This window comes from Echeneis naucrates, chromosome 14 (genome assembly GCF_900963305.1).
Source record: "Echeneis naucrates chromosome 14, fEcheNa1.1, whole genome shotgun sequence".
NCBI classification, from domain to species: domain Eukaryota; kingdom Metazoa; phylum Chordata; class Actinopteri; order Carangiformes; family Echeneidae; genus Echeneis; species Echeneis naucrates.
The window spans coordinates 5,936,970-5,962,930 of NC_042524.1; the positions used below are offsets into that span (position 1 = coordinate 5,936,970).

A 25,961-nucleotide genomic window follows, 5' to 3' on the forward strand; every position below is an offset into this window, starting at 1 on the left:
CAACAATGGTGTGCACATGTCCAATGCATCAGCTGATAGCTGATAATGATTACGTTTGAGGGACATAGCCTCTGAGTGGTTCTAGTCCTGGCTGGTGTGACTCTGTCCTGAATGTCACTATGACTACACAATACTGTGAAATTAGTTGAAAAAATGGCCAAAAGTTAATCAAGTTAGAAAGTCCCATTTACCAGTTACTGCTTCATGGGGTTTCAAAACTGCTGCTTTGTTTATGTTTTTGGCCATTTTAAGCTCGCTGTCGAAATAAATAAATAAATAAATCCTTTAACTTGATGTTTCAATTGTAGAGTGAATCTAATTTCTATTTTTATAATCTCATCATGTATTTTGTTCTAGTGCATAATGTCACATCCCTGTGGTGCTAAACTTTGTTGTGGAGTGAAAACAGAACAAGATATATGGCTGTTCTCTACCTCAGACACTGCTCTTGCCCACTTTTCCTCCACAGTGACAGCTATACAACTCGAAAACCCCTCTTCCCCCATCTGCCACAGCTCGCTCTCCAGGGCAGCTTTGTATTCCAGATTGTCATGACCATGTCTGTTTGTCATAGAGATGTAGGCACCGAGAAGGAACAGGTGACAGTGTAGCAGTGATGCTGAAATAACAGCTATGTCAAAATGGTTGCACAACACATTAGGTTTTCATGCAACATGAATTCAATCCCCACCACAATATTTTACCTGGTTTACAAATTTGCAGTTTAGTTTACTGAAGTTTAAGTTCACTGTTGGTTGGTAATTCTTAGCTGATTTGCTAGGGGGGATAAATTAACACATTTTATGGTGATTTCATTTGCTGATGATATTTAGAGTGAGTAGTAGTAATAAAAAATGCACATTAGGTTTCCGGATATATTTACACAGCCTCTTTGCACAGGTAGCATGTGGTCCCCCATTGCATTGGTTGAGGTCTTGATTGGAACAACAGTTTATTTGGCTAACATCAAACTTTGTCACGATTGAAACCATCCATTTTCATCTGTATAACACAGATTCGGGTTGGTACGGGTCACTGAGATCCAAGTGATGAAGCTTAGACAATTACGAATTAAGAAAAGGTCTCAAACATCAGTTGGATCCAAACTGACAGAATAAAAAGTACATTATGCAATTTATAAGGAAAACGACAGCAAATATGTCATCATCAGACAAACTGGCCCAGTAGAAAATTATTTCTTTATCTCTCTTCCATTGATTCCATCTCTTTTATCAACACTGTACAAACCTAATGTGTTTTGTTTTGTGCTGCTGAAGCTGCATTTTTCCTGCTTTGTCACTAGCCACATCAAGTACATCAATCGGCTTATGGGAGATGATGCCCACTGCTTGAGTATATTTGTTGTCAAGCTTTCCTTATATAGTCCAGAAATTTGAGACTGAGAGAGAGGCAGACCAGGCAGGACAACAAAACCTGGACATGTCAAAGGATGTCTGTGGGGGCTTTAGGATTCACCTAGACAGCTTTCAGTATATTTTTAAATCTGAAGCCAAATGTATCCCTTAAATCAAAAATAAAAAGGTGCTTTGCCGTGTGAGTTAGTTTTACTCACCAAAAATATTGAGCATATCATCTAAGACCATAAAATACTCTCAAGGATACAAGAGTTATGAACCTAGATGACTCTCATCGGACCTGGCGTACACAGCCCATAAAAACTCAAGAAACATTCAAGCAAATAGCAGTGCTCAAATTCCAAATGTGTCAACTGTAAGGAGTAGGCAGGAATAAAATCAGGAGCAACGTCAACAATAAGCTAACATGGCAGGCGACCACAAACAGAGAAACCTCAGCACTCAAAACCTAAAGGAGTCTAAAGGAGTACATTAAGAGGAGGACATTAAGACCTTGTGCTGGGCATCATGCCAGCAGAGAAAATAACAGGAGGTGAAGTTCAGTCAAACCCTACTCGAGTAAAAGAATAGTATTCAATATTTACCTTGCTCATTCTCAAATTACATCTAAGAGTTAAAAATAAAGTAATAAAGCCATTTTTCACAGTTGTAAAATGTTCTAATTCAACCATCAGTGTTATCATGTGACACTAATTGTGGGTTGCAACTTGTAGTAAAAAAGCGACTTTACACAAGAATGTCAGACACTTTGCCTTCTTCCTCACTTTGATCTCTACAGAGAAAAAACTGAAATGTGAACAGTAAATAATGAATAAAAGGACAAAGACCTTGAGTTGAAGGTTTAAAGTCCCTGGTGACGTGGACATAATCTTAAATCATCCACTGACGTGGAAGAATCTCTGTTTTTTTCTTTCCTTAAATCAGGACTGTCATGGTTAATCCTGTCTTCTCTGCTTACCAGACTTGATTTTGATCTCATGTCCTGTATCACATTTCATGCTCGATTGTTACACATCACAAGTTACATGTTTACAGAAAAGAACACAGACAATTTTACTTCAATCTGCTGTTACCAAAGAGTACGTATGGTGGATTTCATAGGTTAGGGGAGTAGGATGGAGAGCAAGTGTCTCATTGGAGGTTTGAGTTATTAGTTGAGATCATTCATAATAGAACTCAGTCTGTCCACCATTTTGGTCCAGACTAAAATATTTCAACATCTTGTGGACAGAACCACCATGAAGTCTGGTACATTTGCCCACTGGTGGTGACAAATACCTCAGCTACAATTTGATGGAGTGCTGAGTGACTTGGACCGCACATTGATGTCTCTCTTGGTGTGAATCTCTCTGCTTTATCAGTTAAAGGATCATCAGTTATGAACAAAAAATATCTTCAGTTTTTAAATAAATTTCACAGTCAAGTAAAAATGTACAGTGTTAAATACAAACTAAGCAACAAACGATTTAATTACCACATCCTCTGAATGTTTATGTTGAGTTTCTGGGTTCATGATTCTTGCTCATACTTATTACATAACTTATTCATTTGACTTTTGCAGCTATGTTAATTCACCAGCAACACAGTAAACAGACATAAAATATGAGTTCATTAATTACACAGTTTTCTCTTTTCAAAATGTCAGTCACCAAGGACATTTTTTTGGATACCAGTGTTCCTTCAACAATCTTTTCTACGTAATAAGCAAGTTGTTAACATGAATATTAACATAAATCAGTAATAAATTTATATACAATTATCTGTAAAAGTATTTTTCATTCAGTTTTGGTGTCTTAGAAAACTGACAATCTACAAACGGAGTCATCAGAATAACTCATTAACAAAACTACTAAACTTTTAACTTGCTGAGTAATTTTTTTGTCTTCTTGGCTGCTGTGAGGTCACATTTACACTGTAGGGCACTGTGCTAGAGTTGTAGTTTCTTATAGAGGTACACAGAACCAGAAATGTAGCCATCTTCCTGCTCTGACACGGCCCTCTCCCAGTCTTCCACATCAGTGGCCTGTACACAACTCCATAGCCCCTCTTCCTCCATCTGCTTCAGCTCAAGCTCTAAGGCGCTTTTGTACTCCAGATTGTCATGGTTGCTTCTGGTTGTCATGCAAACGTAGCCACCTAGTGGAAATAAGTAACAGTGCAGCGACCTAAAGTGAATCATTTCAACTGCAGAACTGCATCTCATAAAATCTTACCTGGTTTAGTGGATTTACACAGCTCTCTAATCACAGCAACTGGGACCTGCCCATCGCTCAGAGCTCCAACAATCACAACCACATCAAAGGAATCTGCTTGATGAGAAAGAGAGAAGAGGAAGAATAAGAGTTTCAATTTTAAATATAGCACAGCTCTAATGTTGCAGGCATTATCTATAACGCTTATCCGTGCAGGGAAGCGGAGGCAATTTCTTTCAATGACTATTAAAATGCAATTGTGGTATAAACATGTAATAAATCTGAAACAGCCGCCGACAGGAAACAATAACAAAGACACAAAACGAATAATACCAACTGGTTATTACCCAGTGAATCATGATGATCAATGATCTGTGAGAAATAATAAACCATTAAATTACCACACTGAACGGGGAGTGTGCCCTCTCCCAGCAAGGACTGCTTCAGGTCCTGGTACAACCTGCTGTCTCTGGCCAACTTCAGCATAGCCTCACTTCCATCAATACCGACAAAATGTCCAAATCCAAACTGCTTCAGCTGCACAACAGAGTCAAATTGGTCAAAGTTAACATGGAGATAAAAAAAAAAAAAAAAAGCGAGAGCTTTTCTCCTGTTCTAAATCATCAGACCATGAAAAGGACAGCTCTAAATATTAGCTTTAATCCAAACAGATAAAATATACACAGTCATGAGAGTCTAGATATTGACTGTGTGTATCTATTAAACATGATAAATGTCAACATTGAGATCTTTTTTTTTCCCCCCAAATATTCAATACTAGTCAAATGTTTCATTATGCATGTCTAGGTAAATACTGATAAGTATGCAACTACTCATTTTGGCCAGTCTTGCCAGACTTTCTGCTTGTGAGTTCACCTGTTTGGCCACCAGTCCTGTGCCACAGGCCACATCCAACACAACAGCTGCTTCACGGTCACCAGTGAAATGGCAGGAGATGATGTTTGCTGCAAGACTTGGTGCACGGTAGTCCAGAAGAGCCACATCCTATTCCAAGAAAACCTTAATTAGGGTTACGATTATGTGAAAAATGTATCTGCACATATTGTGTACTGAAATGAAATAATACTTTTGCAGTTATATGTTTTTTCAGTTATCTCACTTGATCATAATTGTCCGCCCAACTGTTGTAGAAGTTGACCTTGTCTCTCGATGTGGTGTTCTTATGTGCTGATAAGATGAGTGTTTTCACATTTTCAAATGTCTTGGCAGAAGCCGACATCATTTACAAGTCTATTTTAGAAAGAAAAAACAAGAGACAATTAAGTCATACGGCAATTACAATAAAAATAACAGATATCAGACCATTTATTCCAGCTCTGTGTTCTTCTATCATTAGCAGTGAACCTTCATGCTCTATCAAGCAGGTCGCCTTATACATGTTTGAAGACTCCCATAAAAGAAGAGATAAATGGATACAAAGAGATATGGAATGTGTACAACCTGAGACAAAATGACGCCGGATAGACAAAAAAAGTAAGCAAGTGGGCAGATGCACACTTTATTTATCCCTGTAGACAAAATACTGTTTCCAGCAGCTCATATAGATGTTATGTTCATGATCATGAACATAACTCAGCAGCAGGAGTGGAGGAACTTTAACAGATTGGTGCACAGGTACCTGTTAAATACAACCTGGTCAGATTTATAGTTATTCTCCAAGTGATTTAGCTTGTGTTGACCGAGCTGTGAAATGATACTTTCTGCAACCTACCTGCTTTAAGATGTCCTAATAAAGTTCATGCATATGACTTAGCTACCTACAGCCACCACGGCTGTTGCTTTCTCTGTGAGTCCCTGCAAAATGCTGTTTCAGAGAGGCTTCCCAAACATTATGGACAAATATTAAAGCCCTGCCATGTGTGCTAAAAGGCGAAGGCGCATTAATCCCTCAGTACAGACTGTCAGGGTGACGAATGCTGAAGGAACATTTTTACTTTTTCTTCCTCCTTCTTCTTGTTTTTAATCAACTATCGGAACCGCAGTCGTGTTTTTGTTTTTTTGTTTTTTTGGTACCTCGTTTTTGTGTTCATAAGAAGCAGTCAAACTTCCCCGCTGCAGCTTTCACGCCACCGACAAGCCAACCTGTTTTAACCTCGGCACTTCCGGTTTCCCCAGCCTGCCGCGCATGCGCGGTGTCCGTATCCCGAGCTGCTGTTCGTGTCTCCACCTGTAGAGTGGGAGTCAAAACAAAAAGTCTGCTGGAAAGTCGGGCTGACTTTTTAACAGCAAGCTAACCAGCTAAAAAAAAAAAAGAAAGACAACTAAAAACACAACAAAACAACAAAGCTAGCTGTCGGCAACCTTAGCGAAACAGTTTTTACTTCTACAAAGGACTCGATCGCTCGGCGGATCTCATCATGGAGGAAAAGTTTGGCTCTATCTGCGACTTGTTTTGGTCCGTTTTCGTGGCATAGCTGGGAAGCTAACGCCTTTTAGGTAGTAGTAGTTAGCTTAGCATCGGGCTCAACAAAAACCCCAGCCTTTCTCGAGTCTTCTTGGACGGTAAAGGCGTCTTATTTTTCTCCCTGGTAATGAATCATTTTCATTTTAAATGCATGTGGTGTTCAATAAAGAGATAAGAGCTATTTCCTCTGCACACATTTAATTGGTAACCTCCAAGGTCCAATAGCACTCAACTGCAAAGACTGTCCTTCTCCAAAGTTCAAAGATATAAATAAAATTAAAATGCTGATATTGAGTTTTTAGCTTATCATTTCAAAATGCCGTGTTTTGTCCTAAAAGCAGTTCTGGTCTCTTTCCACAGCAGTATTTGACAGCAACAGCCTCAAAGATGTCCATCCTGGGGTTAAAGAAGAAACAGCCCAAGACTTTCAAAGTCAAAGTTATCACCATGGATGCTGAGATGGAGTTTAGCTGTGAGGTATGAATTTATTGAATAAAATTATCAACCTGAAATTAAACTTCGTCTATCTCTTGAAAGATCATAATGGATGATTGTTCCCAACAGAGTGGGTGTATAGCAAGGTGTGTTAATTTATATTTATTGGCTCACATTTATTATGTCTTGCACACAAAATGTATAAACAATCTTGTGCCGAAGTTTTAGGCTAAAGGTGAGGTTACATTTTCCAAAATTTAGTTTTGGCTTATTAAATAACAGCAGCTGTTCTGCTTGGTGCACTTTGAGCAGTTTTCAAGGTACTTGGCAGGTATGTAGGTCCAAGTATTTTGATGAACATGCCTCAGTTCTGTTTGGATTTCGGCTCTCTCTGTGTCTTCATTTAATCCCAGATGGACTCAATGATGCTGACTTCAGGCCTGTGAGGGGGGCAGACCATCTGGTGCAGAATTCCTTGTTCTTCTTGTCAGTGAAGATAGTTGATGGACACTCGCTGCGTGTTTGCACTGATAGTAGTGGTGCAGTCAGTCAGGGGCGCACATCAGTTCCCTCCCATATGACATTGTATGATGAAAATTAATTTACTCACCTAAAAGGCCTCACACTTGTGCAAAGTACCGTCTATCTACATGTGTGTGTATGTTTTGTTGCACATGCCATGGTGTGCATACTTTGCAAACTCTAAATGTGCCAGTTGTACAGTTACACCCCTCATACATTACCCGTAATTTTGAGAATGGATTGAACATGCTTACTGCAAGATGTTGTACAACTTTCTTAGATCAGCACAAGTCTGGATTTTTCCCTGGAAACTGGAAATGTCACATTCCCAGATAGTTATTCTGGCTGAAACTGCCTGAAAACAGGCACAGCTATTAAATATGGCCCCATTCTGTGTAAAATACTGCCTCTGCACTGCGCATTAATGCTCTGTTTTATGACACCATATCAATGTTTCATGATGCTAGGGAAGGAGATGTTTACTTCTCACACTAACACACAGCAGTGAAACCCATTCAATAAGTTCATCACATGAAGATTTTACAAAGAAGTTAAAAAGGACATTTTGTTCAATGCAAAGAAATAAGGAGTTAATAGTTTATGCCTGGGTTACTTTAACTGTTAGTGAAAGTGAATAAAGAACAGCAGCTGCAAAACAACACTTTAAGCATCTCGACTCTCTCTGTCTCTCACCGTTATTCAGGTGAAGTGGAAAGGTAAAGACTTGTTTGACCTGGTGTGCCGCACAGTTGGCTTGAGGGAGACCTGGTTCTTTGGACTCAGGTACACAGTAAAGGACACTTACGCCTGGCTGAAACCAGAGAAACGGGTGAGTAGTTGAGTGAATCAAATGAGGATTTAAACCCAATGCGTGACTTGAAAGATATTTCACACACTGCATCTAGCAACAATTTTTCATTATCAGTTAATCCCTGGATTATTTTTTAATTAAACGCTATCAGAGCATAGCAGAAAATGCCCATCAAAATTCCCAGTCAAAGTTTGCATTATGAGATTGCTTGTTTTGTCTGATAAACTGTCGGACAAAAGAAATAATCAGTAGACCAACTATTTGCTCCTTATAATGCTATAATGGCACTAATCTGAACATGACATGCTGGCTTAAGTGAGAGTCTAGTCTTAACATTATTGTGCACATTTGTCCTTCTTTTTTTCGGTGTTTATTTGTTCATCAAGGTCTTGGACCAGGAGGTTCCCAAGGACTCTCCCATAACATTTCATTTCCTGGCTAAATTCTTTCCAGAAAAGGTAGAAGAAGAACTTGTCCAAGAAATCACTCAGCACCTCTTCTTCTTACAGGTAATTTATTCAATAACATTCTTGTAAATTAACCTTTTGTCTGATCTTGTTTGGGTATTTTGCTGTTAAGATTATCTTCAAATTGGAAAACATGGAATTTAGGTCCATGCTAAAGATAACTGAATGAAACACTTTTTATATGGGTCAATGCATGTTTATACATGTCTTCAAAACTGTTCAGGTAAAAAAGCAGATATTAGATGAAGAGATATTCTGCTCCCCTGAAGCATCTGTTCTACTGGCATCATATGCTGTCCAAGCAAAGGTAAGAGAACTGTGAAAGGCAATATAAGGTCAGTGGTCATTTACTGCTCCTGCAGGATGCTTGTGCTACATCTCAAAACATTTAGTCCACTGAAACCAACTTATGCACTCATGAGAGCAACAAATACAGCAATAAGCCTGTCATGTTCTGGCCCCTGAACCATGTAACAAGACATTAGTAGTAGGTTCTTCAGGTATTGTAAGGTATGAGGTGGGGCCACCGAAGCTCAGGCTTATTCAAAGGCATCTTTCACACGCAACAGTCAGTTCATGCTGTGTTCCACGTCATCAGATAGTCCCCCCCATATATCATATCATATCATTTAATATATATATGTATATATATGAGATCTTCACACACACCACATTTAGATGATAATTTACATAATTTACATTTCCCTAATCTTTGAAGGGTTGCAATATTTTGCCTTGATTATACAGTTCCAATTTAAGTATATTAGTTTCAAAACCTTCAACTATAGAAACTATATATATTTTGTTTTGCGCTGTTTGCCTGTGTGCAACATTAAAACCTATTTTCTTCTGTCTATTACTCAATCTCACTGACAGTATGGAGACTATGACCCAAACTTTCACAAGCCAGGCTTCTTGGCACAAGATGAGCTTTTGCCAAAAAGAGTAAGTATACAATCCTATACACATCGGAAAATTCACTCAAGCAAGTTCAAGCACGTTGTCAAGCACATATTTATATACATATCATCTTTCCGGTGATCCAGGTTCTTATGCAGTACCAAATGACAGCTGACATGTGGGAGGAGAAGATTACAGCTTGGTACGCAGAGCACAGAGGTATCGCCAGGTAGGACTGACCCATCAGAGAAATTAATACCTTTACAGAAGGTATCGTCCTAGTTTCTGTTGTTGAAATGTGTTAAATGTCTTTTGTGGTGATACTCCTCTTCTTTATTCACTAAACCATCTATGCAGGGATGAGGCTGAGATGGAATACCTAAAGATTGCTCAGGACCTTGAGATGTATGGTGTCAGCTACTTTGCCATCACTGTTAGTGTGACTTACTGTGTCTTTATATCCTTTAAGTAAATTTTTTATGTTATCATGAAAAATGCAACTGTGAAGATTACTTCCATGTTGGCTGACATTTGTTTTACACATTATATATACATAGCAAAATAAAAGGGACACAGATCTCTTACTCGGAGTGGACGCCCAGGGTCTTCATATTTATAGCCCCAACAGCAAACTCAACCCCAACAAGTCCTTTCCTTGGAGCGACATCCGAAATATTTCTTACAGTGAAAAGGAGGTAAATACAAATTTTTAGAGTTTTCATTGTATGTTTTTATCCTGTCAGTGTGGAAGAAGTAGAAAAATTAAGTCCATATTTTCTCCATCTTATACAATTACGTATTTTTGAAATTTCATTTTACAAAGGCGTTTGAATAGATATTTAAGACATTTGCTGCTTGTGGATATTGCAAACTATTAGTATGGGATTATTACTGTGGATAGTTGGCTGTATTCTTGTAAAGGAATAAAAAAAAATTCTGAAAGCAAAGAACAACTAAAATGTCCTTTCTATGTTGCAGTTTACAATTAAACCCCTGGACAAGAAAAAAGATGTTTTCAAGTTCTACTCGTCTCAGCTGCGTGTCAACAAGCTGGTAGGTTTACCTGATCATTCATCAAAATTTTCAATAGCAACAAAGTTCAAGTTAAAGGAAGTAATATATTTGGTTTGTGTCTAGATCCTGCAGTTGTGCATTGGTAACCATGATCTGTTCATGAGGAGGAGGAAGGTGGACTCCATTGAAGTGCAGCAGATGAAGGCTCAAGCTAAAGAGGAAAAAGCCCGCAAGAAGGTCAGTGCTTTCTCTGCATAAATGTGGATGTTTTCCATGATTACACATCTGAGCAATAACACCTTGCTGTAATTGGGTTTCTTGGTCTTTTGTCTAGATGGAGCGTCAAATCCTGGCAAGGGAAAAACAAATGAGGGAGGAAGCAGAACGAGCAAAAGAAGAAATGGAGCGAAGGCTTTTCCAGCTGCAGGACGAGGCACGACTGGCCAATGAGGCACTGGTGAGAGATTCTTTCAAGAGATCCTTAACTGTTTGACTTTTGTATCAACATGCCTTGGCAGTAAGATTTCTGTTGGTAATAGCATGACAAAAATGGTGAAAGAAAATATGGCTTCACAAAGTGTTGCGTTGTCTGAAAAAAAGAATAGCAATAATCTTTTACATATGATGTGGTACTAATAGAAACTGGCAAAAGAAAATTATTGCAGTGCTAAAATTCTCATGCCTGTGTTATAGAGCCAGATTTCATAATGCTAGCCCATAAACTCTTCCAGCATTTGTCTTGTCCTCGCCCCCCCCCCCCTCCCAAACAAAAAACAAAATAAAAAAAGGGCTTTTAATACGAAGCAATACATTTTCCCTAGCTACGATCTGAGGAGACAGCAGACCTTCTGGCAGAGAAGGCCCAGATTGCTGAGGAGGAGGCAAAGCTACTGGCCCACAAAGCTGCAGAAGCTGAGCAGGAGAGACAGAGGTTAGAGGTCACAGCCATGAAGACCAAGGAGGAGAAAAGGCTGATGGAGCAGAAGATGAGGGAAGCAGAGCAGCTGGCTGTGAAACTAGTGGAGCAGTCTGAGAGGAGGTATGGGACATTAATTCTTTATCTAATTTTTCTCTTGACTTCTTCACAATTAAATTACAACATCCAGTTATGTCATGAGGCAAAGGAAAAAATAGAGCTGATCACTGTAGGGTTTAATTTCTTAAATGTCTTGTAAATGAGGAGCCTGTTTTTTGTAATCGGTTGTCGGGAATTAGAGAAGCCTGATATCCCCTGCTAGATTTAACTAGAAGCACAGAGATAACCAGGTTTCAAAAGAGAAATAGTAGAAGGGCAAGGCATTTTTGTATTGGAAATTATTCCATCTAAAGTTCAACTGAAACACACAAAGTAGCTTTTAGTAGTCTAAATAGATTCTTCTCCGTACTGAAAATTTTATGACTTGTCAGATGCAGACACACTCGCACTGTGAGCTCAGCTTGGATAAGTTTGCCTGGCTTCTCACAGCATTGTGCAGCTCCAGCTCAGGCACACACAGCAAAAACAAAAAAAAAAAAGTTAACTGTGAGACTATGAGACAGAGGCAATAACTGTATCTCACCACTTCAGCCAGTGGCAGCTCAGAAACCTGATGGCTGACCTGCTGGAAGAATAAATATCTTTGCAGTAACTATGTTGTTTAGATTCATGTAAACATCACCTTATTTAAGTTTGTTTATGTGTAACAATATGTGTATAACAAATTAATATAATTGTAATAACTGTACCATCTGTAATTATAAGACTCAAAATCAAGACATTAAGAGGGATATTAATATCTGTTACAAACAGGACAGGTTAGATAAATAATCAACATCCAATAGTTTTTTTATTTTTGTTTTTTTCTGTGCTTATTGTTCAGCCAGTAGTATCAGTATCTGCTTGTGGCATGGCGCACTAAATGTCTGGCTACAGAGACAGACATACTGTGTATTTTGTTCCAAATAGCTTCAAGTCCTGTGCCTCAGTAAAACCAGGGTTTATTTGGCACTATCACTATTTCACTTTCACTTGCTGCAATTAGGTCGTAACTTGATGAATGGACTGTTTATTGGAAGCTCTTCTCTGTATCAGCTCCATGTTACAATTGTCCTGCAGGGTGTAGGTCAAAACCCAAGTTTTGTTGTTCATTAATAACATTGTCGCTGTCTTCCAGACGCCTTGACTTAACCAAACCTGTGGTTGCAGGTTGAAGGAGGCAGATCACCTGAAACAGGACCTGACAGAGGCGAAAGATGCTGAGCGGCGAGCCAAACAGAAGCTGCTAGAGATCACCAAAACAACATACCCTGTACGGTGACGAATGGCACAGCTGATGTCCTTCTTGTGACGCCTTTGTTATTTCTTTTTGTGAATGACTGAAGCGTCTTCTTTGTTCGGGAATTAGTTACAGTGAATCTTATGATTAGTTACTTCTGCAGTCTGACTCACCAAACTGTGATGTTCGGAGGGTTATTGCTGTTGTGGTCATTTATTGCATTTCATATTTTTCCCAGAATGTCTAATGTTACAAGAAAATATCTTTCTTGGCCCCGAGCTGTTTACTGGTTGTGCAGTAACTTTCTCTCTTTTTGCAAAAGAAGAAAAACATACAGCCCTTGAAGTTGCTATTGCTGTTGAGGTCAACAGTACATAGTATGGTATATAGTATATATCCGTTACATTCACGCTTGTATGTACTTCACTGCCTTCCAGCTCATAGCGGCTTACTCTACTCCACCTGCTCCTCCTGAAGCAAGTGACTATGAATCAGCATCCACTCGTCTTGACTTCAAGGACTCCGACATGAAAAGGCTGTCAATGGAGATCGAGAGAGAGAGGTGAGTTGGGGCTTATATCCCTGGCAGCAACACTTTTGAATGACAGCCCTGCACCGTTTGGTCATGATTTCTATTAACACAGGCTGGAGTACATGGAGAAGAGTAAACACCTGCAGGATCAGCTGAAGGAGCTCAAGTCTGAGATTGAGTCTCTGAAGCTGGAGGAGCAGCAGCAACAGGCCGGCCTCTATGGCCTACACAGTGAGGCCAGGGGATACGTTCAGGAGCCGGTTTACATACCTCACAGCAATGTATGTACATTCACGTCTTGTTGCTATTGTTATTTAAATTTAATTACCTATCAGGCTGTTGAATTGTGTGGCTAAAGCCGTGAACTCAAGTCATGGCCAATAATGCTCTTCTACATTGTGCAGTTTAACAATAATTATAGTTTCTAGTTTATATAATTTGTCGTATATATATATATATATATATATATATATATAACTCTAATGGTAACTGTATTGGCAAAATATTCTTACTATTCTTAAATTGAAATAAGAGTGTTTTTGAAACTATGAGCACAAATATACTCCCCTATAGTTTAATGTCCATTTAAAACCTTTTTTTTTACCTTAACATAAAATCACATTCCTTTTTTTTTTTTTCATTACATTTAAAATGCTGGGATTTCTGAGTGCACGTAAATACAGGATGCCTACAGTAACTAAGTTATCAGTGACTGTGCAGTAGGCATGGATGTAAAGAAAACGTAAAGATCAAAGATGTGACATGTGAAGCAAGTTTTTATGAAAGATATATGAAAGTGTGTTAATATGTAACTGCATATTTATTTCTTCTCTGTGAGTTTTCCAACTGTTGGCTTGTCCTGTGTTGTAGCGGAACTCGGCATACATGTCTCAGATGGCCTTCTTTGAAGAAGTGTGATCCCAGAGCAGCAAGATGAGGAAAGAGGGCCGCCACTGTCGTCATGCAGTATTTTCTCAACACGTGTGGTTCTTTTTTTTTTTTTTTTTTTAACCTGACTGAAATTAACAGACACATAAATTGTGACTGTGTGCCTTCAGCAAACTTTTGATCTATCCTCAGCAGCAAGCAGCGACTAGTTCGCTGCCTCACTAGATTTTTCCACCTGACACATGATAGCACCCTCAGTATTTAATGAACACATTAATGTGTGCCATATATCTAACACTGATTCAAGAGATGGTGCTGAGGATGGATGTGTGAATGACGCTTTATTGATGTTTTCTAATGCTTTTAGTGGATGCTTTGTTACGGGATGTGCAGATCGAAAGTCAAGCCCTAATGACAAGTTATTCATTAATGCCATAATGAGATAAAGAGTTTTTGTTTGATTCTTTTTTAACGTCAGCTTTAGGCAATGTTTCTGCATAAGATGTAATTAGGCAAATTATCCTTTTCAGGCCAAGGGAATTTCAAAAAGTATCCTGAAATTTTTGTGAGTAAAACAGCTAAAACCAGCAGCGCTTTTCTCAAATCTAAGTGACCGATCTCCGATTGTAGAACCTGTTGTTGAATGTAGCGACGAGTACTAAATATGCACTAAATATCTCTTTGTCAATGATATTTAGAGTCAAAATTACAATTGTGGTCTTGCTCACAAAAGTGATTTAAAAAAAAAATACAGTCATTGCAATTAAAACTCCAGATTGACTGAGTGTGCAGGGACATTGTCTAGAGGTGTCACTCCAGAAAAATCAAGACTCAGAGTTGCGGTTTTTGTTTTTGGTTTTTGAATTGTATTTTCTTCTGTTTCTATTACTGAATTAATGAACTGCCTTTACTGATAACAACACATTTTCCTTTGGTAGTTTCTAGTACCTCATGGTAGTTAACATTAATGTAGTGTACAATTACAATCTTGAGCTGTCACATTTCAAGTTTTATATTTTGTACTCTAGACTGTTGATGTGCCTTGAACTTTATTTTTTACGATTATGATTTAAGTTACTGCGAATGATCTCACTGTGCTCATGTGTCTTAGCATTGGAGGTTTCAAGAGGGTTGGGCTGATTACAGAATAGCAGACTTTCCTTTCTTTTTCTTTTTTCCTTTCTCAGGGCTAGTGTTGGAGACAATCACTGTTTTTCCCCTGAGATATACAGACTGCTATATGTTCATGTTTACCTTTTTTCAACAGGCTGTTTTCACTTAACTTGGATAAGTCTAATAGTTAATATTAAATAGCACTAGATGCATTTGGACATGGCAGTAAGCTATTACTCTACTACACTACTCATTGCGTTTTAAAAAGGGAGAGGCAGGATGACAAATCCACAGCCAGAGATTCTGATTGTTTGTTTATTTGGATCCTACCATTAGAGCAATAGAGAATTGGCTCATTATTGTCTTCATTGACTGTCAAATACTGTTGTGCTAGATGTCCAAGTTTTTCATCAACTCATTGCATAATTGCTTTAGTTTGCATTTTTAACCTTATTTATTTGTGCTATAAATCCTGAAATAACATCAGCACACACATTTCGTCGAGGTCTTTCAATGTGGGTATTTTTTCTGTAAATTAATATTTGTTTTAATTTTCCTGCCAAATTCAATTCTATTGTTAAAGCTGTTGTGCGTTGGAGGATTACAGGTTTACTCTGAAGTGATAAAAATGGTTCAAATTAATAAGCACAAGAACGTTTTGTGAATGAATTGTAACATGAAGTTATGATATTTCAATACAACGGTGACATCATGATAAAATGTTTCTATCTTGAATGGATTCAAGTCAGCGACAGAGTGAACATCCATCTGCTGAATACGGATCTTTCTTTCTTTCTTTTTTTTTAGAAATTTCTCATCTTCATTTGCATACACACCAAAATGAGTACTTACTGTTAACTGGACCTTCGTCTGGTTGGTGGTGGGTGCCATTTTGGAAAACAGTAAGACAGATTTGGATAAGGATGAATTGTGCCAAATGTCTCGTACTCTTGAGCACTGCAGCCATTTGCATTTATAACACTTATAACAGTAGTACAGTCTGTTGTTGAATGGCCTGGATTGTTCAAAGGTCTTTTGAAAAGACCTGCTCCCTCACCACATAAGTCTGAAAATTTACAGTTCAGGTAAAACATGTGCATTTAATTTAAACTTCCACTACATTGTAGTTGTACTCATATTTAGTGAAGCTCCAGTGCAGCCAGTCATCACTACAGTCAGCATTAACTTTGCACATTTAAGGGGAAAACTACTTGCAGGGAAAGCATGAATGGGTCAAGGAGACAGAGTCCTCATTCACCAACAGGATTTCACAGTTGAGTGCGGTATGGGAGAGCCGGTTTACTGTCAGGGAGAAAATGTGGAGCCTGAGTAAGGCTTTCCAGGAGAGCTGTGAGATAAGAGACAGTTCTACTGGTGAGGGGAAAAAAAAGGCCCAAAGGCCCGAGGCAGAGCAGAGAGGGGAACTGAGGGACTGATCCTGAGCTGGTTGTGATGTTTCATTTCATGGCACTAAAGTAAATATTCTGTCAGTAAACCACGTAGTCACGATGTGCATTTTAGATATTTAGAGAGAATAAGCACAACTTACAGGTACCGACATCCTGCCTGTGATACAGTGAGACAAATAGCAAAGCAGTCAAGAAGAGCACGCAAGTCACAAGTTGAATTAACTGAATTTCCTGGCCAGCTGGTATTCTGGGACATCAGCTCATTTCATGAATTTCATGGAGATGCTGTATTTAGATTGCTGGTCGCCTGAAGGGACACAACTGGTTTGGTTTAGTTCCAACCTTTTATCTCAAACACCTTGAAGGCACTCTCCTCCCATGTGGAGGGTTTAAAATAGAAATAAACAAAAAACTGAAAAGAATAGTTAACGGAATCAATATGTACTTAGACTGGAAGCACAGTCTCCTAAACGAAAGACCTATAAGGACTTTATAATCCATTCTCCTGCCACAGCTCAACACTCTTTTCCCAACATATTTTACGTTCTCTTACTTATATTCTGTCTGCCTTTGATGAATTTTTTTATTGCCAAGAGAAAGGACAGTTACATTACATAGCTTGCTGAAACATATTATACACGTCTTGTGGCAATGCACGCAGAAATGAAAGATCACAGAGTAGAATTAGGCCGGCAGGCTGTACATTTCACCCTCGTGTGGCAGAGATCAGTATTACAAAGCGAAACACACAAATCCTGCCAAAAAAAAGTTTGTTTTGATGATTGAATGCTGAGTAACAGGGAACAGGCATTGTTTACTCTAAATCCTACTCAACACATCCTTTCCTCGTTTTGAGGTAAGAAAGGTATTTTTAGAATTCATTTTTTTGTGACAGCATTTCCTGCTTTGTATCTTAACTGACTTAAATCATGTCTCGTGTCTATCCACCATAATCATCAGCTGATGTTTTCTTTTTTCTGTTCAGGGCTGGTGCAGGTCTCAGATCTGTCCCTTTGAATCCCAAACTCACTCACTTTAGGCGCATGTGTACCACCGACTCAGGCCTCTGCTGCTCCATTAGACTCTCACCTCTCTGTGTTTGTGTTTTGCAGATGAAAGCCTCTGGTTTGGGGCACTTTTCGGGGATTGATGGAAGTGGGACCATGTTGTAGATGGCCATATATACAAGACTGTGTCAAGACCTCAGATAATCTTGTCTGGAGCAGCAGTGCCAACCTGAACCAGCAGGCAGCTCAGGACCTTCAGGGGGAGTTTACTAAGTTTTCTTTGTCCACACAGGAGCAGAGGTGAAACCGATTCTAAACACCAAGTCCTCTTTGTTCACAACAAAGAGGCATTTATTTATCTCGCTCTCATACATACATATATATATCAAGACTGTGTAATGTTTGTTTGTTTTTTCATGGGAGTAAGTAGCTACATAAGTTATAAGTTATGACTTACAGTAAGTTTTAGTAAGTAAATCTTCACAGCAAAAATTTCAGGGAAAATGTGCAAAAGTATGCAGATGAGGAAGAACAGCATCACTGAAACAACACAGCCACGACAATGTGTGGTCAGATTGCTTTAACATCCTCTGAAATAGCTGAAAGGGAACAAAAGTATAATTAACATTAACTGAATTTTTTTGAAGCCCCATCAATCCAGTGATATTACCTACTGTTACCTACGACAATCAAAACATTCATTAGCCTGCTTTTTGAAACGTTCTTTCTTTAAACATTTTGTATACACTCTCAGAATTTAGTAAAAAAAAAAAAAAAAAGGCCTGTGTCTATCCATAACACAAAGTCTTTCTTGGAGTAAAACTTTTGTATTTTTGTGACATTTGTGACATCGCATCTGATTAAAAATAAATAAATAAATAAAAACACACGTTCAACAACTCGATTCTCTGAAATTCATCTTAAATCCTCTGCAAACACATTCTTTGCTCCTCTTCCAACAAGGGACACATCCACTGTAAACAGACTCTCTGTCTAACCAGTTTGTCCTGTCAATTTAAATAGTCGAGAGGAGGACTGATAGTGTGCTAGGGATTTTGAAAGCAGCTATTCAGCTTAGGTCTGACATTTCTGCTTGTTTAATACATTAAATTGAAGAAAGACTGTGACTTACAATTCAATTTTTTTTATTAAAAGGTGAATGTATTTGTCCAAAAATATTTGTTCAAATAAAAATAAAACAAAAGATCAAATTTCAGATCAACACATGAATCTTTACAGAACCTACTGTTGACTATAAGAAGCAACTCAAAGTGTTTTTGTTCTTCATGGAAATACAGCTCATCAAATAAAAACTGGAGAGCCAGCAATTAAAACTAATGACGAGAGCTGTCTTAAATATGTGTCATAACACACACTGAGTTCACATTCCCGTAATGCCAACAGAAACTGAATCTCCAGCCTCTTTCAGGGCATTTAAAGAATCAGAAAAATAAGCTACTAGCTGAATTAATATTTCACACTCAGCATGTCGAAGTTCATGATTCCAGACATTCACATTTCAAAATTACAACAAATGTAATATACTTCATTTCCACCTGGGTATCGTAACATCAACATGCAGTCATAAAATAAGATAAGACATTTAATACAACAACTACTTCTCAAGAACTTCTTGAACAATTAATTTCTGTATTTGCTATTATGTGTAAACATAAGTGCGCGTGTGTGTGTGTATGTCCATTATTATAGGTATGTTCTCGTTGGATTTGAGGAGGCATCCTCATTTTCACTCCTGACTGATAATTCCTCCTCCATGTCAGCTTTTTTCAGCTGAGACTTTGTAGACGGAGCTTCACTCTGCTGAGATTTGGTTGACGCTGGTCTCTTCAGCTGAGACTTTGTTGATGGTGCCCATGACTGTTCTGAATCAGGCCCGTTGTCCCAGGGAGGCCTCGTGTAGACCTGAGGCTTGATGGCTGGCGCCTCTTGGCTCTGAGTCCTGGAGAACACAGCTCTCACAGGCTGGGGTTTGCGCTGAGAACCTGCTTGGCTGGACTCGTTGGAGGAGCGAACCACCAGGTAGCGGACGGAGGGGCTTTTGTCAGCGTTGTGGGCTTTCAGGGGACATGCAGAGCTGATGAACAAACCTCCTCCCAGAATGAGCAGGATGGACGCCCCCCAGCCAATGTAGAGGCAGGCCCCGATCTCCCTCCGCTGAGCATCTATGGAGGCGCTGTAGAACCTCTTCACCACGGCTCCGGCCGTCCAAGACGTGGGAATCAAACACAGCACCCCTGTGATGATCAAAACCACCCCTGCTGCTACAGCTACCTTTCCCTTAGCCCTGTCTCCTTCTTCATACAAGAAGATGGTGCACTTCCCGCCAACGAAGGCCAAAATGAGGCCGATGGCCCCTGTAGCGATGGCGAGGACGGTGAGAGCCCTGGCAGCCTGCAGGTCAGCGGTGAGAGCGAGGAGGGACTCGTACGGCTTACACTGGATCTGCCCCGTGCTCTGGACCACACAGTTCATCCAGATGCCCTCCCAGATGGTCTGGGAGGTGACGATGGTGCTGCCCACGAAGGCTGTGACCTTCCACATTGGCAGCAGGCAGCTGATGATGACCCCTGCCCAGCCCAGCAGGCACAGGGCGCTGGCCAGCATCTGCATCCCCATGGAGGCCATGCTGTGATGGAGCGAGGAAGACCTCTCAAGCTATCTGAGACTTCCCAACAGAAGTGCTGTCACGTGTTTGTTCTCCCTTTTGTTTTCACTCCTGGTCTCTCCAGAAACTCTTCTATCTTCTCTTCAATCCTTTCAGTCAGTCTGCGATACTGCAGTTTTCATACACATCCATTTTTGTGCATATCTCAACCGTGTCTCAGGAAGACAGAGCCCTTTCTGACTAGTTACCTGACTCCAGGTGTGTCTCAGTTAAGCCTCAGTCCCTCCCCTGTCTGTCTTTTCTCTCTCTTTGTTCTCTGCTTATGTCGTATTGGTCAGGTGTTGATGCACCACACCTAGTCAGTGGTGAGGAGAAAGGGGAGGAGGTAAACAAAATAGAGAGATGAAACGGCGAAACCGTGACATCATTTCTATTTCTGCCCTCATCATCTTTGTCCTATGAGATTATATTGGAAGCAATTGATGAAGCATTTGTCTATAATAGTCTCTCTCATTGGAATGCGAATGAATGATGTAATTGTGTTACAAAAGGAGAACAATGTGGAGCACAGTGTCCTGAGAGTAAACCAGTTTCATCCTAGCAGAGTTTACGGTGCAGAAAAACCCGTTTCAAATATGCAACACCCCCCGCACACACACACACACACACACACACAAATACACTCATGCCACAATTGTCTATGAGGACTAGAAACCAGAATTAACTTTAACCTAAAATGTGCCTTCGTCCAAATGTTGAATGATTTATGCCGAAAATATTTAGGTACAGACACACGCTCACTTTTAATCAGGCTCAAAATCATCTTTAATCTCACTAAAGACATTTCTGTCTTTATTTTTTGCCTTTCACATTGTGACAAACTAAATTCTTTTTTCCTGGCTGTTTAGAGGACACACGGTAGCAATTATTAATTACCCAAATGAATTCTAGGCAGTTCTGTGTATACACATATACAGTCAACGGCTGCAGTTTCTGTTATGAAGAGTTTATAGTTATAGTTATAGTTATAGTGAGTTTGTAATTCTCCAATACACTTCTAACTGTACCTTTACTTCCATTATAGCATGTTATAAACTATTAATTTACTTTTTGAAAATTGTAATAAATGCCAAATATGTTGTATTTTATCGTTGTTCTTTTTTTTTTTTTTTTATCTCAAACCCATAACCCATTTCATTTGGTTATGCAAGAAGAAAAACTATTTCATTCTCAAGAGCTGAGCAGAAGAAATACAAGATCTACACAAACACAAACAACTTGTTTCTAAGGATACGTCTAGGTGATGTTGCAAAACCGCGTGTTTACCATTTGTCAACATCCAAACTATTCCTCTCTGCTAAAAAGAAAAAGGAAAATCAGAAATAAGGTGGAAAAACTAAGTCAAGAGAAACATTGTCGTACATGTAGAGATCGCCTCATGCACACACAATAATGGAAAACAGGGAGAATCAGTCACTTTATTTATTATGTTCAGCTAGTTTGATGGATAAAAAATTATTAGGCTCAGACACTTAATGGTTACAGCAAAGGCAGACATCACATTAATATACAATGTGTTTCATATCCAGTTGTTTTTTAACACTCAAGCTTTGAATGTAACTCACATCATAGAAAATGCATCCTGTGAGTATCTTGGACTGATAAACAACATAAACTATCTTCACACAAAAATGTAAAGTCGGTGAAACCATTGTATGTTTACATACAAAAAAACAGCAAATTTACACCGTGTGGCTACTTTAAAGCTTTAAATCATGTAATGCAGAAGATTACAGATGTTGATCCAAATGAATCAACAGAAGACGAATGATTCACTCAGTTCTTTGCCTCGTCTCTTTCCTGCTGATGATCTAAACGTAGGCTTTGCTGCTGTCCACCGATCGAGTCTTGGAGTACTTCACATCATAGCTGTTCTCATCTCTGGGGGGGCAGGAGCTGCAGAGGAGGCTCCCACCCAGGAACAGGAGCGCTGCTGTGCCCCAGCCCATGTAGAGTGCGGCCCCCAACTCCCTCCTCTGAGCGTTGATGAGGACGGGGTTGTAGAAATCTCGGATGATGGTGTTGGCAATCCAGCAGACGGGAATGAGCACCATGAGTCCCGCGATGAGGAACATGATTCCAGCAGCGATGGCTACCTTGCACTTTTCCCTTTGGTCCTCTACACAGTTGGTGCATTTGCCCCCAACCACGGACAGAAGGATCCCAAAGGCCCCAACAATGATGGCGATTACCACGAGTGCTCTGGCAGCCTGTAGGTCCTGAGGTAAGGCCAGGAGAGAATCGTACACCTTGCACTGCATCTGGCCTGTACTCTGCATCACACAATTCATCCACAAGCCCTCCCAGATCACCTGAGCAGTGATGATGTTGGCGCCGATGAAAGCGGTAACTTTCCACATGGGTAGAGCGCAGATGAGGATGGTCCCCAGAAAGCCGATGACGGCCAGGACCATGCCCAGAATTTGCTTTCCAGTGGACACCATGCTGAAGCTTTGATGAGCTGGTTAGAGGTGAGACTGCTGCTGAAAGCTGGAGTAATTTATATGTGAGAAAAAGCAAAGAAAGGAAGCAGTCTTATTGCCAGCTCAGAGGGGAACATTTAAAAGCCACTTCCTTAGATGTTTTGTAGGAGGAGCAGTGGCTCTCAGTTGAAACTGTTTGAGAAGACATCCCACCTGACCAGTTGCTTCACAACTGTGGTGGGAAAAAGAACAGACAGCAGAGCTGAGAAGTTATTAAAACAAGAATTATAGTGGGAGAAAACGCAATTACTTAAAGTGGGATTTACCAAATAATCCACACTCTTTGTGTGAGTCCACATGCTTTATTATTCATTTAACTTTCTGTCTAAATAAGAAATCAATAATTTCTTTAAAGCCCGAGTAAAAAATGTTACAGTGCAAATGAAATATATGAGAGTCAGTCAAAGTGAATTTAAATGTACTCTTCTCTTTCTGTTTGTCAAAGACCAAAAGATTTGCAATTCAAATCACATGACTTCCAGAGTGATCATGTGTCAGTACTGGTGACACACAATGATAGAAACATCCTCACAGAGAAAATCCCTCCTGTCCTGTCAGATTTGGGACAGAAACACAACAGTGTATCTTTGAGTTTGTCAGTATTAACTGTGTTACTGAAGGACACAGCAGATATTTGCTGAATAGGGAATCTCTATTCAATTTTTTTTTTTGGATGATAATTTAATAACCTATTATTTATTGTCATTCATTCACTTCTTATCCGGTGGAGCCAATCGCAGCTCACATTGGGCGAGGACAGGTCACCAGTCCATCACAGGGCCAACACAAAGAGACAGACAGAGACCAACAACCACTCACACTCAGAGGACAATTTAGAGCCACCAGTGAACCTAAACGTGATGTTTTTGGACTGTGGGAGGAAACCCACACACAGAAAGGCCCCAAGCGCAACAGCCGTGCAGCCAATTATTTCTTCCCGTTGTATTTACGTTATTTCATTGTATTTATCCTTTGTGTATTGACACTGGCGGCACCAAAACTGGACATTTCACCCACACATATGCATTTGTGGCATATAACACATAAAGGTAGAAGCACTGACAACCAGTTTGGACTTTTCTGTTTTTTATTTATTTTATGCAAATACATCCACGGAGGAGCATGTGCTCTTGTCTGAGATTAAAAGTCACAAATTTATACTCTCCACTGCCTTCAATTCATTTTATTGTTGGGAGAGTTACAGTGAGGTATGTGACCTTCACTGTGTGGACACAGGTTCAAGCATAACATTTAGACCATCAATTAACAAAAAAGTAAAATCCTCTAAAAAGAAAAAAGTTGACTTTTTTTTTTTTTCATTTTTAAATACAAACCTATTTATTTTCCCCATTTTCATAACATCTAAGCAGCAGAGTTACAAAAGACACTGACAGATCGTTATATAATATCAAAATGTGAATGTCATCAAAGTTAAACTTTACTGATCTTTCCAAAGAGATGTTCTGATATTGGACCGGATTAACATTTAACCATAAAAGATCAGTGAGCACACAGATCAGAGCCAAGCGTGGTAAAATTCACTTGGTATTGTTGATAGTCTGCTGGGGACGTTGTGCAGTGGATTATTCGTCTCAATGAAAAATCCCCTCTGGGCTTTGTTCAGGGGCTTATGGTCATGCACTTGGGCTACGTGTTTTACCATCCTACTTGGCGTTTGATCAAACATCCCCCAGCTGTTTGATGTCATCACATCAGACCTCAGAGATTCTGTGCGGGATGGGCTGTTGCTGACTTTAGCACTTGAGCTGTCTGACATGAAGGGATAGAGGGCAGGTTGGGGTCTGTCCTTCCTGCAGCAGACGAGACACATCAGAGCACCGCCAAGGAGGAGCAGCAGAGAGGAGGCCCAGCCGACGTAGATGGACGAGCCCACCTCCCTCTTTAGAGCGGCAGCCACAAGGGGGTCATTGTAGACTGAGATGGTGGCTCCTGCTGACCAGCTGGCTGCAACCAGACACAGGATGCCTGAGAGAACACAGAGAACTCCTCCCAGGAGGCACGCCTGCAAGGATGAAGGATGTGCATGTGATGCTGCAATGAAAATATTTCCGAGTGCTAATTTTATAGTATGAAAATGACTGAAAACAGTCGAATACAGTTGAAATTGCTGTTACTTGAAGCTGGTCAGAAAATCACACACACAGATGCTGCACACACATGCACAGACACACACATACACACACAGGTTTTGAAACCACTTCAGCCATTTGCTCAGAAGGCTGACTCTCGTCGTTTTGTGTTGTTTGTTTTTCTTGTAATTTTTATCATGATTTGAGAAACTAATTTTGAACCTCTTATTGATCTCACCACTGAGGTATGAAATCAACCTGTCGACTTCCATTCACCATCTGAGGTAGAGACAGTATTTGTTCCACAACTCGAACGCACCACCCAGTGACTTTGACTTCCTGTGGCAATGTAAAAGTCATTTAATGAATGTAACTCAATTTAGCTAAAATTTTAATTGAAAGAGTTGTGTGAGATATACAGGAGCCTTTAAGTGCCTACTGCCTTACGCATTAGTTCACATGTTAAGGCATAAAATGTAGGAGTTAATAAACATGGTGGTCTTGGTAATAACTGTATTTGTGTACATTACCAGACAAACTAGACAGTAGGCCCCAAGGAGGTTAATTTTGGACTGCTGTTGAGGACTCAAATCTACGTTTGTGCTGCATTTCCTCACAGCACTGAAAGCATTTGGTCCACACAGCATGAGAACGGCTCCAGTACCTTTTTCCTGGAGGAAGATCTGGACACAGCCTCATTTGGGTCAGATGAAGTCCCCCTACAGTTGGTCACACCTCCTCGAAGGAGGCTAACCAGAAAGCCAAGTAGGCCGACAAAGATGGAGAGCAGCGTGAGGGCTCGTCCAGCCTGGATGTCGGGGGTCATGGTGTTGGACGACGTGTGTCTCTTACACTGCATCTGTCCCGTCGCCTGGAGGACGCAGTGTAACCACAGACCGTCCCACACCTAAGACAAAAACAAGCGTCATCCGTCAATTTGGAAGTCTTTTTTTACAACTCATGCCTGCTGATACTTTGTTTAAAATCTTTGGCATTTTATTTTTTGATGTCTCATTTTCGGGAAACGGCTCACTTCAATGTACTTCCGCATTAATGTGACTAACACACATTCTGTTAACGCAACTATCTGTTTTGGCACTTCCATGTGGAATGAATTTCTCTGTGGTGTGATGCATATAAACTTACCGACTGTGCAGTCACAATATTGGGTCCCACAAAAGATGTCTCACGCCACATTGGTAGTCCGCAGGCCAAACACACTCCTAACACACCCGTCAGACACAGCGCCAAGCCCCAGACCTGCTTGCACTGCCCCCGCATTTTGAAATACAGTTAGGCAGCAGTAAACGGAAAACCACAGCTACAGCAAAAAAGATTTGATATTCTCCACAGGTC

At 39.9% G+C, this 25,961-nt stretch overlaps 5 protein-coding genes across 11 annotated transcripts; 1 reads left to right on the forward strand and 4 right to left on the reverse strand.

Moving 5' to 3' along the window:
- Positions 1–2,176: 2,176 nt before the first annotated feature.
- Positions 2,177–5,758, reverse strand: mettl27 (methyltransferase like 27). 3 transcript variants are annotated; one of them, XM_029520137.1, is made up of 6 exons: positions 5,603–5,758; positions 4,689–4,819; positions 4,445–4,573; positions 3,970–4,105; positions 3,590–3,682; positions 2,177–3,512 (listed from the first exon to the last, which is right to left on the reverse strand). In XM_029520137.1, the coding sequence occupies exons 2-6, from the start codon at positions 4,809–4,811 to the stop codon at positions 3,304–3,306; spliced, it is 690 nt and encodes a 229-aa protein (XP_029375997.1). In that variant the 5' UTR covers positions 4,812–4,819; positions 5,603–5,758; the 3' UTR covers positions 2,177–3,303. The 3 variants fall into 3 exon arrangements, with proteins under 3 accessions (XP_029375997.1, XP_029375995.1, XP_029375996.1); XM_029520135.1 differs by having other exon boundaries at positions 3,590–3,685; XM_029520136.1 differs by lacking the exon at positions 5,603–5,758 and adding an exon at positions 5,301–5,522 and having other exon boundaries at positions 3,590–3,685.
- On the forward strand, positions 5,727–18,506 carry nf2b (NF2, moesin-ezrin-radixin like (MERLIN) tumor suppressor b). Of its 5 annotated transcripts, XR_003841625.1 has the most exons (18): positions 5,727–6,117; positions 6,354–6,470; positions 7,654–7,779; positions 8,148–8,270; positions 8,452–8,535; positions 9,105–9,173; positions 9,275–9,357; positions 9,486–9,561; positions 9,686–9,823; positions 10,107–10,181; positions 10,266–10,379; positions 10,477–10,599; positions 10,964–11,181; positions 12,328–12,430; positions 12,835–12,959; positions 13,042–13,210; positions 13,800–13,910; positions 17,452–18,168. XR_003841625.1 is itself a non-coding variant. In XM_029520131.1 (17 exons), exons 2-17 carry the CDS (start codon positions 6,381–6,383, stop codon positions 13,845–13,847), a joined length of 1,764 nt encoding a protein of 587 aa, XP_029375991.1. In that variant the 5' UTR covers positions 5,727–6,117; positions 6,357–6,380; the 3' UTR covers positions 13,848–18,506. The 5 variants fall into 5 exon arrangements, 4 of the variants coding, with proteins under 4 accessions (XP_029375991.1, XP_029375992.1, XP_029375993.1 ...); XM_029520131.1 differs by having other exon boundaries at positions 6,357–6,470; positions 13,800–18,506; XM_029520132.1 differs by having other exon boundaries at positions 5,727–6,091; positions 13,800–18,506.
- Positions 18,475–20,270, reverse strand: LOC115054758 (claudin-4-like). Its single transcript, XM_029520134.1, has one exon. The coding sequence runs from the start codon at positions 19,990–19,992 to the stop codon at positions 19,051–19,053; it is 942 nt and encodes a 313-aa protein (XP_029375994.1). The 5' UTR covers positions 19,993–20,270; the 3' UTR covers positions 18,475–19,050.
- A 1,172-nt stretch (positions 20,271–21,442) lies between these two features.
- On the reverse strand, positions 21,443–22,528 carry LOC115053830 (claudin-4-like). The gene has a single exon (XM_029518651.1). It carries the CDS (start codon positions 22,474–22,476, stop codon positions 21,844–21,846), a length of 633 nt encoding a protein of 210 aa, XP_029374511.1. The 5' UTR covers positions 22,477–22,528; the 3' UTR covers positions 21,443–21,843.
- A 1,456-nt stretch (positions 22,529–23,984) lies between these two features.
- On the reverse strand, positions 23,985–25,886 carry LOC115054648 (claudin-4-like). Its single transcript, XM_029519949.1, has 3 exons — positions 25,752–25,886; positions 25,246–25,512; positions 23,985–24,538 (listed from the first exon to the last, which is right to left on the reverse strand). Exons 1-3 carry the CDS (start codon positions 25,884–25,886, stop codon positions 24,032–24,034), a joined length of 909 nt encoding a protein of 302 aa, XP_029375809.1. The 3' UTR covers positions 23,985–24,031.
- Between the last annotated feature and the right edge of the window lie 75 nt (positions 25,887–25,961).